The sequence below is a fragment of the Rhodnius prolixus genome, unplaced genomic scaffold, assembly GCF_049639745.1.
Source record: "Rhodnius prolixus isolate KJV_2025 unplaced genomic scaffold, Rpr scaffold_10, whole genome shotgun sequence".
Lineage (NCBI taxonomy): Eukaryota > Metazoa > Arthropoda > Insecta > Hemiptera > Reduviidae > Rhodnius > Rhodnius prolixus.
In genome coordinates this window covers 28603823-28623538 of record NW_027411615.1, presented here as the reverse complement: position 1 = coordinate 28623538, position 19716 = coordinate 28603823, and the positions used below count along the sequence as shown (strand labels likewise).

General features: G+C 36.5%; 1 protein-coding gene across 1 annotated transcript in view; it reads left to right on the top strand.

The window, feature by feature from the left end:
- The window catches only part of Yip1d1 (Yip1 domain-containing 1), a 293838-nt gene that overhangs the window by 224470 nt on the left and 49652 nt on the right, over positions 1–19716 (top strand). Inside the window, exon 2 of the mRNA XM_074133061.1 lies at positions 1709–1819. Within this exon, the coding sequence (XP_073989162.1) occupies positions 1712–1819 (108 nt within the window). The 5' untranslated portion in view covers positions 1709–1711. The remainder of the gene's footprint in view (positions 1–1708; positions 1820–19716) is intronic.

Sequence of the window (19716 nt, the reverse complement as noted above, 5' to 3'; positions counted from 1 at the left end):
CATATCGAATTTTGGCAAGTTCGGAGATGAGTGGAATTTGGAGATCTGTATGGAATGTGTGGTTGCTAACATAGAATGGAGCGTCTACTACGCGGGCGGAGTATTTTGGATCGGAGTGTTTGCACAGTCTATTGATGTTGGATTTTTTTAGTGTTCCGTAAAGTTGCGAGTCCGTAAGTCCCCTATTGGTGGTGAGAAGAGCTGTATAGAGTCGTCGTTTGTTCTGTAGTGAGAGTTTTGAGCGTTTGTCAAGTAGTCTGCCTAGAAGTTTGTATCGTTTGTTTAGTTCGGTACGTTTAAGTCTTGTATGGGGGTTCCAGGTAAGTCTCTTGTCTAGGTACATTTCATACCTAGACAAGTCAATTTTATATTAAATTTTAACGAATTATGTATTAACGTTCAATCTACAGAGTCCATTATGATTACCAAGCCATCCTTTCAGGCTGCCGTTGGATCTACTTCCGAACCAGAGCTTCACAATCAGCTATTTGCTGCAGCAACAGTTTCAAATTTTATAAAGTTATTCATTCTTTCTTCAGCTAAAAAAAAGAAGACTTCAATGGCATAAATAAAATTTTAATCTAAGTGATGAAGCTAAGTTAGGACTTGGTGAATGCCATTATGTTTCTTTTCACTTGGTACTCGCAGAATTTTACTTTAAAGCCCGTTTCTGGTTTTCCTGAAGCACCATGAACTTCACCATTAAAGGAGTACCAAATTCTACAACTAGAAGGTATTCAGGGGGAAAATAATTACGTACTTTAAATAAAAACTCTGTATCGGATTTTGATTGGATTGCAACAATTCTTCTTACCAACAGTGAGAAAGAATAAAATTCTATAATATTAATCTTAAAAGTGCAGTTGCCCTTGTGTCGGTTGAAGGCTGACTGTTTATAACCTGGAGCTTGGCTTCCTCCTCTTCTGTAATTTCATGTTTTCAGTCTGAAAGCATGAAACATTAAATTTAGAGTGCATGAAGAGAACTACCTTGTTTTCATCCTCCTCTTCACGTGTAGATACGTCAAAAAAGAAAATCTAATATTATTTACAGCCAGGATGTCAGCATGGTAAAAAGATGATTAAATTTTCAACCAGTGGAAGAAGTTAACATTTTCTAAAAGCTTCCGCGTTAATTAGGTTTTGACGTCTTCCTCAGGTTACTTTTTGTTTATAATATTAACCTTTATATTAACATACTGTTCTAATTAACTTGATTTCTTGTTGTTTAATTTTGTATTTAATTTTAAACAAAGAAAACAGTTTGCCTTTTATTAGCCAATAATATTTCGAAAGCCTTTTTTTGGCGGCATTTACTGGTAGTCTTTCAGAATAATTGCAGTAACCAACTATAGGTTACAATTTAAATAATATTTAACCAAATTCTAGAACGAAAGAGAAATTTCCTAAGACAAAAAGTAATATTTAAGTACTTTGAAAACTTTATTATTAAAAACACTTTTTATAAAGTAGAAGAGTACTTACAGAAAAAAAAAAATGGAATGTAACCTACTTCATCACCCACTGAGTTGATTTTATGATAAACATGTTTAGAATGTTTAATAGTTTAGAATAATTATTTTAGTCCGAAGTGTATTTAATTATATTATGAACAGTTACATATTGATTGACCTATTTTATGCAAAAAAATAGTATTTGCAGGCAAGATATACACATACTAATATTTTATCAATTTATGATTGTTACAGACAATGGGAGTGTTGAATCCGTTCAGAAGGACAGAAATGTCGATTCTGCAAGATACGGATTTAGCTGGACCACTCGTATTCTGTCTTGCATTTGGAGCGTTACTACTTTTGGTTAGTAGTACAGTTATCGTTATTCCAAATTGTAGTAATATAGCATGTTTACTTATAAATGTGATTTATTGGGTTTAGTTGAATAAATATTCATTTTTCTCTCATTTCAAACAAATTTATAAATGAATATAGCATGGCACTTCATAAAAAATACACAAAATATAACACAAACTTCGTGTAACGTACAATACCATTGATAGTAATAGAGTTCGCCGATAAAGCCCAACAGATTCTGATTAAAAAGTGGCTATCCACTCAGTGGACCTACAACCAGAACAGGGTACCAACAAGTGATAGGGGAACACGAAACAACCTAACTCACGTCTAGCCCATGCTCAACACACCAAAAATTGGCGAAAGTGGCTCCTGTTTCATTGTTCAGGATTCCTCGTACATTTTCATGAGATGTTGGCAGCAAGATCTGCATTTAAATTTTCAACTTCTTGTCTGGGGTGCTTGCAGTCATCAAGGACAATACGATTCGGTCCCTTGGTCTTTTATGGTTAGGGGAATAAAGTTATTTAGTGCCAGCTTCCTGCCTTCATCCTTCTAGCCTCTGTTTGGAAATGCGAACAGTACCCCTGCGAGCATCTGGGTCTTGACGGAATGAGTGCCTAATTCTACTTATTCCGGCCTTACTGGACACTATATCTCAGTAATCAATTTACTGTATTTACCGATCTGGGCGTGTACAGCCTGTGTGCAGACTATGCCAAAAGAAGAGGAAACGTCTCCTGTATTCTTTCAGATTACGTAGCAATCGCTAATTTGCGTATTGAATCTTCTGGCACTTGTAATCCTTCAAGTTAACTTTCAAAAACGACTACTGATAATCCCAGATAATACCAAAAGAAAGATGACTTACACGAAATGATAGAATAATCAGATTAAAAAATTAACTGCAACGACTGTACACTTCTCACACTTCGTAACTATTAGAGAAAAAAATAAAACCACAAAAGAGAGGCTTAAATAAAAAAGCAAATCAAAACATTTTGCCTTGTTTTCCATAAGTTCGGCACCATTAAGTCAAGATTCATGGACAAAACAAATTAGTAATAAGCTCCCGCGAACGATTGGTACATTTTCTCACCTCATCGACACCATCAGTTGCTGCCCCAATTTATCTATCAGAAGTCAGCAACTATAATTGAGGTATTTAATGGATGTGGGCTTTGCTTCCAATAAGAGCTTGAATCTGTGAATGAGCGCTAAAGTTACAGATTTTACTACGTCCGAACTGTACTTACTGACAGAAGAGTCCAACACAATCCAGCTGACGTTCTGCTGACGTTCTGCTGGATTGTTTTGGACAGTAGGACCGGTAATGTTGGTAGAAATTTCTGTCACGTGCATTGGACAACCTTCTTCAGGAGTTTCAAGAGTGTAAAAAAGAAATCTTTGCTGACCTTAAGAGGCTGAAAGAAAATAGTTCAGGTGAGAGCCTGTAGTACTTTTGGCAATTGACATAGTTCAATTGGAACAATACACTGAATATAATAGGGCCGAAACGTTTACATCCAATTGTAAAAAGCAGCGATCTTGAACAAATGCTGCTTTGTCCGCACATTACTAGGCAATCAATAATGTCTTGGCTTGATAAACCATACATCGTTATTACATCTCAGGATTCTGAGATTGGAAAAAGAAATAGCAATTATTCCTTGCGAATTCCAAAAGACAGTCACCATAATCTTTCCGGCCGAAGGAACGGTCTTCGCCTTTTTTGGCGCAGATTCCCCCTTGGTAACCCATTGTTTAGATTGTTCTTTGGTCTCAGGAGTGTAGTGATGTATCCACGTTTCATCCACAGTGACGAAACGACGCTTAAAGTCCTGCGGATTCTTCTGGAACAGCTGCAAACCGTCCTTGCAACACTTCACACGATTTCGTTTTTGGTCAAGCGTGTGCAATCGCGGCACCCATCTTGCGGATAGCTTTGTCATGTCCAAATGTTGATGCAATATATTATGTACCCGTTCATTCGAGATGCCCACAGCACTAGCAATCTCACGCACCTTCACTCTTCTGTCATCCATCACCATATCATGGATTTTATCAATGATTTCTGGAGTAGTAACCTCAACAGGGCGTCCAGAACGTTCAGCGTCACTTGTGCCCATATGGCCACTCCGAAAATTTTGAAACCACTTATAAACTGTTCTAATCGAAGGTGCAGAGTCACCATAATGTTTATCAAGCTTCTCTTTAGTCTTCTGAGGCGTTTTGCCTTTCATAAAGTAGTGTTTAATCAACACACGAAATTCTTTTTCGTCCATTTTTTGAAAATCACTCGACTTCCTCGATTCAAACGAATGCCAAACACAAAGAAATAGACCGATCTGGCTGAAACTTGGTGTGTGTTCTTCCAAGAGATGCTACTAACTAAACATAACCTCGATACGCGCCAGTGGTGCTATCTCTCTGACTTTGCACGGACTTTTCAAACGACCCTCGTATATATCCAAATAATCAAAACCCAATCAAGAAGGCACTACTTGCTTCAGTGGCCTTAAAAATCACTTGAATTTAATTATAACCTTGCTTAACCTGTACATGAATCGATACTCTAACACATAGCAGACTTTTCAGCTTGCTCCAACACCATCCTGCTGAAACATTCAGCATATAAAAACCTATTTTTTAAAGTCCTTCAACAAACTAAATTTCAAAGCAAAAAAAAAAGAGAACAAATAAGCGACTCCTAAATTATTAAATGAATCTCAGAATTGTTTTTGCCTTCAATCAACTTCTTTTCTGTTATTCAAAGATCCATAGAATAACTTTGAAGTATATACAAATACAATAACATTTAAATAAATCTCTCAAGCTTAAAAACCTTAGAAATTCAGTTACATAAAAGCGGTCCAATGATATATATTTTCTCTCCGCATTCCGCCCTTTCAAAAATTCCTTCGCCTGGAGATTCCATAATCCTTTATTTCGTTTGTTATTTATTTATTTTTAATAGTAGCTTTATTCTCTCCTTTCCGCTTCTTTGAAGTTGCTTAAATTAGATGTGATTCTCAATTTTAAGATATTTAAGAAAAATTCATTCGGATTTTTTTATGTATTTATTTTCATTCGTCATCAGGGTGGGAAAACTTAGCAATATTAGTATTGGATCAATTTATGAAAGAAGACCCAATACTAGTGAAACTGGACTAAAATATATGTTTGTTTAAGTGAAATAGAATTCAAAATTTAAAGGCTTTGAACTGTTTGATAAATCTCCGGTAAAAAAAAAAGCGTACTTAATATTATAAGAAATAAGAAATGCCTACAGGAGACCTACAAGTCTAAATGAAGCAGAATCAGTGTCGCATTTCTTTTGTAGTAAAGTAAAGTAATTGCCTATTTTTTCAGGCGGGGCTTTACGTCCAACTACCAATTAGGTGCCTTGGACGGAGGCGCTAGCAAACATACTTAACTATATATTTCTCATATTAAACATTAAATGAAATCCAAGGCCTAAGACCGGGAATCGAACCCAGTACCACAATACATATTAGCTTCGCAGGTCTCGCCTCTAACCGCTCGGCTACCGTGGCGCCTTTTCTTTTTGTAATTGTCCTAAATTTGTACGTTTTTCTGTGGATGATGTTATGTTGCTCTTCAGCATAGTGCTCAATGATTTACTGAATAAAACTTCAGTCAAGTCGTTTTTTTTTTTTTAGGCTAGGTTTTTAGAATTAGTTTCTAAGTTGAAATAAATTTTCTAAGTGTTTTGAATTTTCTTTTATACTTTTTGAAACAAGTCTTCGCACTCATAAGTTTTTATTTTCTATTTTTTCTTTAAAGTAAAGTAAAGTAATCGCCTATTTTTTCAGGCGGGGCTTAACGTCCAACTACCATTTACTAGGTGTCGTGGACGGAGGCGACTAGCAAACGTACTTTACTATTTCTCATTTAACCATTAAATAAAATCCAAGGCCAAGACCGGGAATCGAACCCAGTACCACAATGCATATTAGCTTTGCAGGTCTCGCCTCTAACCGCTCGGCTACCGTGGCTATTTCTATTTTTTCTTTAAAAAAAAAAGAGTATGATTTGAGGCGCGTCAGCATCTGCGGTTATTGGAGCCCGGAGCTTTTTTTCAGTGCACTGCTGGGCTCCGGACATTTTTCTCTCGTTAAATATAACACTGCCCACAACCGGACAGTGAGCTGTAAGAACCTCCTAGGAAGAGAAAATCTAAGAGCCAGTAGCTGGTTTCGAACCCCGGATTTCCGTTGTGGGAATACATTATCTATCCTTATTATATTATTTTTATTTTTTAAATTTTAACCAGTTGTTTAATAAATTCTGTAATTTAAGAGAAATATTTTTTTGATTATTTTTATTGGAATGATAATTAATTCTTTGCATTTTGTATGTATTAAATAATGTTTAACAAACTCTTATCATATAATGGGTGAACCTTTATACGATCTACAGATATAAATAAATAAAAATTTATAGTTGCCGAGGGATAAAATAATTTGGAAAAAGGAAATAACGAACACATTACGGAAATTTATAACTTTAAGAAATTATTGCCAAGCGTATTTATCAAGACATAAATACTTGAATTCATATTTTCTCTTTGAAAAAGTTAACTTACTAGGAGAGAGGACTTACTTGAGAAAAAGTAATCTCACTTTTATTTTCTATGAAATAAAAAGAAAAAAAAAAAGACCAAAACGAAGTGTTTGTATATATTTTAAAGTTTGCAAGAGGAAAGCACGCGCGCACAACGACGTCCGTAGAAGTTTTTGTGGCAAGGCATATATCCGGCAGCCAATCCGGCGAGATTGCTTGTTGGCAGCCCTGCCACCATCGCCAGTCCATACCCAGTCTGGTAGCCTTCACAGCCGCCCGTCTGGAAGCTTGCTCTTCTCCTAGCTCGTTCTCTTACCGCGCACTCTGCCAACCAGATATATTTCAGTTCTTCCACTTAGTAGAATAATTTCTAAATTTTTAATCTTCTACCCATTTTCGTTACTTATTTCTAGGTACGATAAGGGCAGAAACATGGAGCGGGTTGGTTGCTGTGTTTTCTCCAGTAAATAATGTTTCACAAACAAAAGGCAATTTCATTACATCTCTACTCCTTTTTCTCTTCTATGAACGGCCTCTTCTTGGGGGAACATTTTCCCTCCAACAAGCAGCTCTCGTTCTATAATTTTCCAACTGACTAACCTCTTTGTTTATAACAGCATGGGTGCGTATCTCTTTTGTCGCCAATTTAATACGAATCATCTTGATTACTTATTTATAAAACACATTCACGTACAATATTATAATTTTTTTTCCTTACCAACTAGCACTTCAAAAAAGATTACCTATTTATCTTATCGTGAAAAAATAAAATCTTATTTTGAATCTCCATACAAGCATTTCTCATTTCGTTACAATTTAGGCATATTATTCAGATTTGATCATTTCTTCAACACAGTTCCGACTTACTAAGGCGTTATGTTAGGCTAGACCCGCAAAGCTAAGATGTATTGTTGGTTAGTAGGTTCGGTTCGCCCGGTCTAACCCTTGCATTTTATTTATTTAAAGGTTAATACGAGAAATCGCCTTCGTCCACGATACTCAGTTTGGTGTCTTCCCAAAATGTACCCCAAATTTTACTAGAAAAAACAAAAATGATACAAGAAAAAATATTTCATTGTGTACATAAGTGTGTTATGGAGTTAACAGACTCTAGTCTATGGGCCTAGGAAAGCTAGTACGAGGGTCGTTTGAAAAGTCCGTGCAAAGTCAGAGAGATAGCAGTACTGGCGCGTATCGAGGTTATGTTTAGTTAGTAGCATCTCTTGGAAGAACACACACCAAGTTTCAGCCAGATCGGTCTATTTCTTTGTGTTTGGCATTCGTTTGAATCGAGGAAGTCGAGTGATTTTCAAAAAATGGACGAAAAAGAATTTCGTGTGTTGATTAAACACTACTTTATGAAAGGCAAAACGCCTCAGGAGACTAAAGAGAAGCTTGATAAACATTATGGTGACTCTGCACCTTCGATTAGAACAGTTTATAAGTGGTTTCAAAATTTTCGGAGTGGCCATATGGGCACAAGTGACGCTGAACGTTCTGGACGCCCTGTTGTGGTTACTACTCCAGAAATCATTGATAAAATCCATGATATGGTGATGGATGACAGAAGAGTGAAGGTGCGTGAGATTGCTAGTGCTGTGGGCATCTCGAATGAACGGGTACATAATATATTGCATCAACATTTGGACATGACAAAGCTATCCGCAAGATGGGTGCCGCGATTGCTCACGCTTGACCAAAAACGAAATCGTGTGAAGTGTTGCAAGGACGGTTTGCAGCTGTTCCAGAAGAATCCGCAGGACTTTAAGCGTCGTTTCGTCACTGTGGATGAAACATGGATACATCACTACACTCCTGAGACCAAAGAACAATCTAAACAATGGGTTACCAAGGGGGAATCTGCGCCAAAAAAGGCGAAGACCGTTCCTTCGGCCGGAAAGATTATGGCGACTGTCTTTTGGGATTCGCAAGGAATAATCCTCATCGACTATCTGGAAAAGGGTAAAACTATTACAGGTGCATATTATTCATCGTTATTGGACCGTTTGAAAACCGAGCTGCAAGAAAAACGCCCACGATTGGCCCACAAAAAAGTCCTTTTCCATCACGACAACGCACCAGTTCACACCTCAGCAGTTGTGGTCGCAAAATTAATGGAAATAGGGTTCCAACTCGTTTCACATCCCCCCTATTCTCCAGACTTGGCTCCCTCGGACTACTATTTGTTCCCCAATATGAAGAAATGGCTGACGGGAAAAAGATTTTATTCAAACGAGGAGGTGATTGCAGAAACGAATGGCTATTTTTCAGACTTGGACAAATCCTATTATTCGGAAGGGATCAACAAACTAGAGCAGCGTTGGACGAAGTGTATAAGCCTAAAAGGAGACTATGTTGAAAAATAAAAAAGGTTTACCCCAAAAAATTAAGTAGTTTTTATTTTTGCACGGACTTTTCAAACGACCCTCGTAAATAGTCGATAAAAGTAAATAAATTTAGTAAATAAATGGCGACACCTCCAAAAAAAATATCAAATTTAGTGGATTTTCAAAGAGTTTTCGTTTTTGAATTTTGGTGCCCACACCAGAACAAAGTCTAATTTTTTGTTTTAAAACTTTCTCTTTCTTTGAGATCCTCAGTTATCTCGTCAGTCATTTCCGATTAAATCTTTAAAAATCAAATATCTGCGCAATTACAATATCTTCTTCTACCAGTAGTGAAAGTGTAGTGAAACACTACACACGTGCAGGACAAAATAAACTCAGGCAAACTGGACTACACGACTATTATTTCCTCTACTCTCTGTGACCAACAAACTTCTCCTTTACAAAGTGGTCATTAGACCGATGTTACTCTATGCCTGCTCCGCCTGGAGCCTGGACTTGTAGTAGCGACATCAAGAAACTCCAGGACAAAACAGAACTAATTTCTCAGACTCTCCTCGAAGTATTAAAATCGACTCATTCCACGGAGACTGCATCCATTATCCCCGTACTCTCCTATATCCAAAATCGTCTGCTCAAATTCCTTGCCATCCTAGACTGTCATCCTAATCCACTCTGCCGCGACATAGCTTCCTACAGATCCTTCTACACCCTACTGGAGCAAAAGAATTAAACACATACTGTTCTAACTTTCTAAACTAGCTGCAGGTTTTTCCTCTTTTTCCCTGCATTCTGTATCCTTCAAATCTTGAGCTCCCCACATACCATTGTTATGAAGGTTATAATGTATTGTACATTGGCACTTCATATCTGTATTTATTGTACATATTTATAATAAAGTTTTATTTATCTATTTATCTAATCAACCAGTAGAGTGAAAAAAAGTTAGAATAAGCGTACTTTTGCCCGAATTCAGGTTCTACATCTGCTATTGAAACTGACTTTTCCCCCTTAAGATTTCAATGTCCAAAATACTGGTGCAAACATCTTCGTAACTATTGTAGTTTTAACTTATTTATAGGGCATGCTGTTATCTATGTTTTGGCAAGATGGCCTAGGGTCATGATATTGGGCTAGGCTGGACTGAAAGGTAAATCAATATTGCAAGAGGCTGTTATCAAACACAATGCGAATGGATAGATATCTAATACTAAACGAGCTCCTGCAAAGTTTGCGATTTAAGGGCGTGTTTTTTTTTTCTGAATTTAAACTTAAACGAGCGGTGGATTTAGGTTTATTCTGAAATCTTATATTCACCGTTCGTCTGGCTTAATCCTAAATTCACAACATTAGCTAATGCTCCTGAGGATGTCATGAAGCAGTAAGTCAGCAATGTGAGGAGGCCTTCAAACGTGTCCCTTCTCATTATTCTGCAAAAGCATCCCCAGAATCACTGTGCTGTATTGATGTTTCAGAACTCTATCCATTAGTGGACTACCCAAAACCCTCTTGGTCACCAAGATTGCTATCCTTCCTTTCGAAATAGTGATGGCTAACTATTGGCTATTTAATTAAAAGATACTGTCACCACATTCACTTCCTGTCACTGCAATATTACCAAATTACTACTTATATATTTTAGTAATTAAAGTTAAAATAATAATTATAAAGAATGGGCGAACTGAAGAAAGTAGATATATAAAGTTAGAGTAAGGTAGAAGTAGATACAATACTGGCCCATGGTAGTACGGTGAGGGGGGGGTATCCTAGGTTCGTTGGTCCAACTCTTTCCTGCCAGCCAATGCCTTTCCTTTGGGAAATAACGGTAAAGTCTTTGTTGCAAACTGAAAGTAACTTTGCCAGCACCATCGTACAACCTTCTATTCATCGTACGCTCTACTAACTACGGGCTTAACTTCATCCCGATTGCTAATATATATATAACTTACTTGTCATCATTCTCTACACAATAGTTCTAATTAATTTCTATGCAAATAAATTCGATGGATATTACATTAATGTAAGAAAGATGCCGTTCTGAAGTAATACCTCAAGTTTTACAAATTTTATTTTCTTCATTTCCGTGGCTATTACTGTAAAACATTTTATTTTAAAATTGATACATATTTAGTTATTATCACCTTCAATATAAATCCCTCCCCTAACCCTACAACGCTCCATGCGAATTTACCATTGTTCGAAACAGTGCTGGATGTCTTTTTCTGTGAGCTCCTGTATGACGCAAACCGCTTTTTCTTTCACAGCTTCAACGGACTGAAATCGGGTCCCTTTTAATGCAGATTTGACTTTGGGGAACAGATAGAAGTCACACGAGGCCAGGTCAGGCGAATAAGGCGGATGGCCTAAAACTGGGATGTTTTACTTGGCTAGAAACGTCTTGCGACAGACAATGCAGTGTGAGCCGGCGCGTTGTCCTAATGAAGAACCCGTCACTTGTTCTTCCACAAATCGGGTCGGTTTTTCCTTACTCTTTCACGGAGTTAAGCGAGCACCTCTCGGTAGTAATGTTGATTAATTTTAATCGATATTTTTTTTAACCGTTTTGGATGTGGAAGGGCGTCCCGGGCGGTCATCATCTCCGACGTCTACTCGGCCAACTTGGAAACGCTTGAACCACTCTAAAACTCGCGCACGTGATTAACATTCATCGCCATAAACTTCTTTTAATAAAAGATAAGTTTCAGTAGCGGTTTTACCAAGTATCATGTGAAATTTCACGACAATTCGTTGTTGTACATACTAACATACATATGTAGTATCATGTTTTCGACAAAACGACGGTTCCGGTCAGACAGATTTCTCTACAAACACGTGAGACGCTGCAATCGAAAGAGAAGGCTTTACGCTGCACAGCTGTCGGTTGTTAGGATTTGGCACACGCATAGTTCTTTTGAAGAAAACATCAGTCTCGTTATTTAATAGCCACACCTCGTAGATCTTTGCAGTATACTGGCATAGACGTATAACATTTCAATTATTTTTTTTTTTGTCACCAATTTAAGCTCACATTTAATAATAATCCAGTGTACTTGTTCATCTCATTTGCATACGAAATTTAACAGGCTTTGCATAATTCTCTTTGTGTTAAATTATTATACCTTAAATGGTAAAGAATTTAGAAGGATAATTAGTTTTTTGAAACTTTGCTGTGAAATAAATCAGTTTCTACTCTTTCAAGTACAAATAAGACGGAAGTAGTTATTGAGGTGATAGCTTGAACTTCATCCAACTTCTAAAGAGTTTTTCAGAAAAATGTATGAAAAACAGAAAATATTTACTTGATTTTTGAAAAAAAAAAGAATTAAAAACTTTCATTTCGTGTGGTTGAATTGAGGGAAAATACAGGAAAGCTGCTAGTGAACTATTTGGTATTTTGGTCGTACTTTAATCCAAATCGATGCATTGCATTGTTTTTTTTGAATAAGTGCCTAGCGCCATGGTATTTAACTACCTTGCAGGAATTGCCGCTTTAACACAGCCGAATAGATGGTTTCTAGTAGACTATTCTGCACGCTATAAATATACCAGAAAGCACTCCCTTTGGGCAATCGTCCTAGTAGTCTTCTCTGTGAAAAGGGTTAAAAAAAAAGAAAGGAAGTCGGTCTCCACTTTTGTGCCGTTTCCTCACGCCGGAAGTTCGGCCGTTCTTTTGTCTCAGACTTCTTCAGCCTTAGCTCTTCTACTCCACTAATACAGCTCTTCGAATAATTTCAGCCCAACTGGAGTCTTTTCCACTATTCTCTCTAATTTACTTCGTTCCTTTTTTTGTTCCGTTTTTTTTAGGGCCACAAATAGTAAGATGAAATGTTTTCAATTTGTTAATATTTCTATTTTCCCATCTCCTTAAAAGCCACTATTTATTTATTAAATTGTAGATATGCAAATTCATTTTCATTGCTAATATTATTTTATATAAATTCTTAACAAGAAATGAATTAATTTTAATAATTCTTTAGTTTTTTTAATTAAACTTTAAATGAGAGAGAATCTATGGAATTGTGCTGCTATCTGTCTTCGCTATCTTAGATATGAAGATTTTGTAGATATTTAAATCAAGATTAAATACGGGATTTTGCCAATGTTTATTTATTATTAGACAGAAAAAATGACTACTTTGGCATGGAATGATTAAATACGCTAAAAATATTTTTTTGATATTTTATAGTGATATGGTTGTCAGCGCGTGAGCGTTGACACCCCGAGGCGAAGCGTTAGGCGGGGCGCAATGCGCCAGCGGATAAAACCAAAAGTGGCGAAGCGGGTTACAGTAATCGTAAATAGTGCACAATTAAATACATGCAAATATATATAGAGAGTAGAGCAGAGGTAGGAATGAGTAACACTTACCCTAGCGGCCGGAAGTGAAGCTCCTGAAGCGCAGTGCTAGAGGTATAAGGGCGAATGCCAGGACAGCGGATATGGTAGAGGTATAAGCGTCTCTAAGGAAAGCGGAAATAGTACATGTATATACTTGTCTGAGGGTTAAGCGTAGCGTGGAGGAAGAGGGAAATCTCAGGAAAGGCGTAAGGAGAGAACGAACCTTGCACCGGAAGCGGGTCTACGGAGTGGCCCGCGAAGCGTAGAATAATTGGGGGGATGTCCCTTGATGTCAATCGAGTGATGGTACGTTTATACCACCAAGGCGGAAGCGAAGCGTATTAGCGTAGAGAAGCGGTAAGGAGCACAGTAAAACCAGCAGGCTCAAAAGCACATCAGCAGACCAAGCACCGTACAGGACGCTGGTCAGTAGCGGACTCCCTCAATAGATAAGGAGGTGACCCTATGGTCTAAGAGAAGGTAGAGGGGGTAGTTGGGTAGCGTGAGAATGGCATAGAATAACATAGAAAATAAGGTAAAATATATACAAAGCTTCAGAGAATAAGAATAAGGTTTTCAATATACACGAAAAGCTGAAAGTCCAACCAGCGGGGGCGAACGTCAGGACGCGCGCGGGCGATGGGCCGACCAGCGCGAAGTCATAGCCAGCCGAACTGGCCGAACGTCCCCGATCGCTACCGAACAATGGTCCTCACAATTCTAAAGATGTTCTTTACCAATAGTAGCTAGATAACTTTTTAATTGTAGAGCCTAGTTATAAGGTAAGGAAGGGCAGTCGGTAAGAGCTTTTAATTTTCGAAAGGCAATATAAGGCAATCTGTTTCGAGGTAATTTCAAAAATGGGAATGCTTAGTAACCCACAAACCGTGGTTGTTGAATAGATGTGATAAATATAATCTTTAACTTCCTCCATATCTTTTCTATCAAAAGTTTAGAATATCAATCAAGTAATCAGAAAAGAAGTTTATAGCTACTGTTTAGTTTCTTGTCTGTCAGGTGTGTTTGTGTGGGTACCCAAGTTAGAAGGTTTGTCTAGTCCAGGATATCTCACTGAACTGTAGAGACAATGGTTCCATTACAGAGGATAAAAGGAAGAATTGCGCTTCTAAGTGTGCAGTATAATGTACTTCAAATTTTTGTGTCTTGTAAGCAAAATTTAAAAGCGAATTATTTAGGAATATATAGTTTTCGTGACCGCAAATTGTTAAACTTAAGATGGAAGATTTGCGAGGAATCGGTCAAATAAAACAACTCGTCTTTTTGCCAACAGTTTCTGTAACTCAACCAACCTGCATAGCCACGCCCTGAAGAGGACAATATATTTGTCGAAACGCTGGCAAAAAGACGAGTTGTTTTATTTGACCGATTCCTCGCAAATCTTCCATCCTAAGAATTATTTAAGTTTAAAGGGTACGTAGGAGGACACATTAGGAGCGATTACATTATATTAATAATAATAATAAATTTATTGCTTTCAAGTTTTCACCATAGCAAGGGGTGTGAGCATACAAAGCTGATAACATACGAGCATAAGCATTACCAAATATCAATCTGACACTAGTGCTGGGTTCTTTGAAATCCTGTAAAATAGTGAAATTTACATAAAAAAATACATATGAGTATAAAAAAAACCTTATTTAGACAATATAATGGAAATCTTCAGCATCTTAACATATAGATAAATGACAATAATTATAATGATATTTTGAAGAAATGAATGTTATGTCAGAGAATAATTCAAACACAAAAGTACAAAAGAGACAACAATAGTACATGTTTAAGCCCTACAGTATTATTGGTCTTACTCTTAATCCCTCAATAGTATATTTACAAATATTGTTTGCTTTGATATCATCTAAGCACAATAATTTTTCAAAATGGACCAAGTTAGAAACCTGCTCCTCTTGAAAATGAAATAGTAAGAATTTATTTCTCAGCCAATCTAAAATTTTACATTCTGTAAAGAAATGACAAAGATCGTCCTTAGAATTTAGCCTCATTACACAATTTACATTAGCTTTCAGGAGAAAAATGTGTGTTTCAGTCCATTAATAAATAATCGAACAGATTTTTAAGAAACTAGTCTAATCTGAGAAATAATTCTGATTTGACTGATTTGAGGAATTGAATTCAGGTACGTTTCTTGGCCGCCCAATAAACTAATATTTCTGTAGAACAAATTAAAAGTTGAATTTATAGCAAAATCTATATCTTTGCTCCAACAAGTGGTTACTGAATGCGCTAATACACAGTCTTTTTTATATTTTATAATGATATTATGGTCCTCACAGTTCCATAGATGTTCTTTACCAATAGTAGCTAGATAACTTTTGAGTTGTGGAGCCCAGTTAAACGGTATGGAAGGGCAGTCGGTAAGAGCTTTCATTTTTAGAAAGGCAATATAAGGGAACCTGTTTCGAGGTAATTTCAAAATTTGTAGCCACCAACCAATCATTCTGGTGAACACTTTTAATTTTAAATGAGATCGTCCTGTCTCAAGCCGAATTAGAGCACTCGGCGATTACATTATTGTGAGAAAGAATAAGATAAATTTGTTTAATAAAGTAAAAGTGAAAGTACAGTAAATTGAATTAAAAAAAGGTTAGCAGATATTCGCGAAGCAAGAGAGAAGTGCTAAATACGTAAGATGTGCAAACATGAGCAAATTGCCTGAGTGAGTTTAAGCGACTTTCTAGTTTGTATTAACTTCCTATAAAAATACCTTCAGCTAACTTTTCTTGTACATAGAAAACTTTCAAGATACTCTAAACCATCGTCGCTTTTGTCTATATAAACCAGCTCAGCTTGTAGAACCAGTTCTTCTCTAAACAGTATGCAGTTTTTACACAGACACCTGGGTTTTAGCGGTAGTTTTTGGTGTGTTTTAAAACCTGCAATGACATCTGCTTTTTCATACAGTTTTCGGACGTTATTGTCCGTGTTTGTTCAGTACATTACTTAAATTTTAATTAGTTTTAATATATCGCTCCATACTTAAAGCTGTTCATTGTACAGGCGATAAAACTGATGATAATAATTTGTGGAAGGTAACCACAAGGTTTTATTTTTATCCCAAGGATTGGCCTCCATCTAAACTGCTCAATTTTTGAAAACTACATCGGTTATCGGGCCTCAATTTGGAAATATTCATTCTCGACAATGCTCGTTTTACCGCCTGTTTTTCTGAGGAATTTCTCCTTCGTAGCCACCGTTTAGAGGAACGTTTGTCCCTCAAAGTCAATCAGCAGGAAGTAGAAGGTGGAACTTTTAAAAAAAAAGAAAAAGGATCGTTGTTTGTTACTCTTCTAAGTTATTAACCAGGATATTACTTCCCCAAAAGACGGAAGATGCACCACTGTGAAGATACATTATCATGTGTTCCTAGACGCAACATCCCTATATCTACTATCTAAGAAAGCCGCGGAAAAGTATTCTGCCTTCTTATTAGCACAGGTTTTTTTGTTTTCTTTTTTTGGCATTGGCTTCCGCCATACAGCCAGCATCGTCTAGGTGCTTATCACTAGAACATCACTCACTCTCCATTCTTACTTATAAAAACATTCGCTTCACACATTCATGCCTCTACTATATACAACTATTTACATAAACTACAGCTAATGGATGGATCAGTACTCTGTGCTCCTGCCATCCTTGTAGCTTAACCGAAATTTAAATCACGTAATCCTTCTCTAATCATTTTCTTCCATTCATTCTAATTTATTCTAATAACTTTTAAATACATTCATATTTCATTACTAGCTCTGCTATAGATTTAAGCACAGATGTTGGTGGAGAATATTATGTCTTCGTAGCGAAATGGTGCATCTAAATACCTGTATATGTCGTCAAACATTCGTTTCCTTTCTACTACATAACGTGGACATATCATTATTATATGTTTGAAATCCTCCTCCTCATTGCAATCTACGCAAAGAGGAGAGGACCTTTTGTTGATCATGTGAAGATACAATCCACACACCGCGTGGTTAGCTCTCAGCCTGCTTATTGTTGCACAGATTTGTCTTCTGTAATGGTGCGAAAGTATGGTTTTTTTAAAGTTACGTTGATGCTGTCACACGCATTACCTAAGAGGAATAGTTAATTTTCTGGGTCGCTAACGAGGACTGCAGAGCTCAAAATGATTGTTTAATATTAGAACTTTATAGTTTACCTAATTAGGCAATTGGACGTTAAGTTGGGAGAGAATAACATCAGTATTTAAGTGAATAGTTTCTGTAATGTTTGTGGTCTTGACTGCATTATAAGGAATCGAGATGCAATGATGCAAGACTGCGGTTAGAGATTGATACGTCATCTGTGTAACTAGATATCCGTGCTAAGATGTAAAGTCTGGAGTGGAATTCTTTTTTATCGAATCATAAAAAGAGAAAGAGATTTCTAAGTGTATTGAGGTAATTATGGAGGTTAAGATAGAAGACACAACACGTAGCTTCAAATTATTCGACTTTAAATGGCGATGTCTGGTATTGGTACCAGGGAATTAGCCAGATAAAACGTTTAATTACTGCGAAAAGTTAGCTGCAATGATTTAGAGCAGACGTGGCAAAAAGCAATCCGCAAAGGCACCTTATTTGTCATGACGAATTAATGGAAAAACATTTTTTAGATTAAAGCCGAAAATTGAATAATTTTGTTATGTGAGCCTGCAAAGATGGGTTGGTATTACGTACTAAGGGTCAATGCCCGGTCTAGGCATTCGATTTTATTTAATTATTAACGTGAGAACTTTGTAGTAAAGTGTGTTTGCTATTCACCTCCGTTCACCACTTCTAATTAGGTAGTTGGACGTAAAGCTCGCTTGAAAAAATAGGCAATTACTTTACTTTTTTAATTAATTTGTTCAATTTAAAATTTGAACAAATATCGCTCTCTAAAATTAGTCATTCAAAAATAAAATGATTAGATAGACCTTACTCAATGAATAAGTCGATTCAAATCATTTGAATTTTACTTTACTCCATACATTGTAATCTAGAAAAAAAAGAATACGATTTTAACCCCACTTTCAATAATATAGAAGTTCGAAGACGATTTTGGGTCTTGTTTTTGCAGTGGTGTTAATATCAGCCTGCATGTGTACGTCTGGGTTTATATCGTTGCTAATATCAGTTTGTGGTGGTTTTAACCCTGGCGTATAATACTTCTTAGATATAGCTAAGTATATATGATGGGTAAGAGAGAGAGAGGAAAGCTTGGATACTTGCTCGCTGGGTTTGTTTGCTTTCACTTGAGTTGTGCCTTTAGTTATCAACCATTTTCTCACATTACTAAGTTGGGAAACCTAATATCTGAAACTAAATGACACTTTGGGCTTCACTATATATACTATATGGGTTTTAATTTATCAACGCTGGAGCACTCATTGCTCAGCGTTAAGCTGGTGCTCAGTTCTAGTCTAATAACTCACCTCTTAGTCACTTCACTGCATCATGTATTTCCATTCATCGAAATATTTTCACTAACACTCTGAGAATAATGAATACTTATTTGTTTTGGTATTTACTTTTACTATCAAATTTTAAACACATAAACAAGAACAATTTATTCTATCGGCTAGAGTTACACTCAATAAAATAATGCATCAGTTTTCTCTGCAGCCCAGTAACAACAGATAATTGAACCGTTCACTGCACAAATCGATTAATTTCACGTATTAAAATATCTGAAATTTAAATTTCAAAGCACTTGTTCAGTCATAGCTTTTTATGTTATATTTATAATAAATTTTCTAAATAATAAAGATTAACTCCATTAAACGGCAGAATTTATTTAGCCATTGTATAATAAATAATTTATTTCAGAAGCCATTTTGATTAGCTCCCTGCTGTAGAGTAAATCGTTGCAATAATTCAACTAAACATTCAGTAGCAGGCGCTGAATGATAAAGGTAAATTTATTTAAGGTTATATTGAAAACTGAATTAAACAAAAAAAGTACATAATTTCATTGCATTTTTCCACTTTTTGTTGTAAGGGGTTAATCGAGTTGTGGCAGTGAATGGCTCGATTAAGGAAATAAGAACCAAAATATAGATAGAAAATTCCTTATTTTAAAAAAGGCAAAATAAACCAAATAAATAAACTTTATTATGAATAAGAATCTGTACACAAGGAACATACGAGGGTCGTTTGAAAAGTCCGTGCAAAGTCAGAGAGATAGCACTACTGGCGCGTATCGAGGTTATGTTTAGTTAGTAGCATCTCTTGGAAGAACACACACCAAGTTTCAGCCAGATCGGTCTATTTCTTTGTGTTTGGCATTCGTTTGAATCGAGGAAGTCGAGTGATTTTCAAAAAATGGACGAAAAAGAATTTCGTGTGTTGATTAAATACTACTTTATGAAAGGCAAAACGCCTCAGGAGACTAAAGAGAAGCTTGATAAACATTATGATGACTCTACACCTTCGATTAGAACAGTTTATAAGTGGTTTCAAAATTTTCGGAGTGGCCATATGGGCACAAGTGACGCTGAACGTTCTGGACGCCCTGTTGAGGTTACTACTCCAGAAATCATTGATAAAATCCATGATATGGTGATGGATGACAGAAGAGTGAAGGTGCGTGAGATAGCTAGTGCTGTGGGCATCTCGA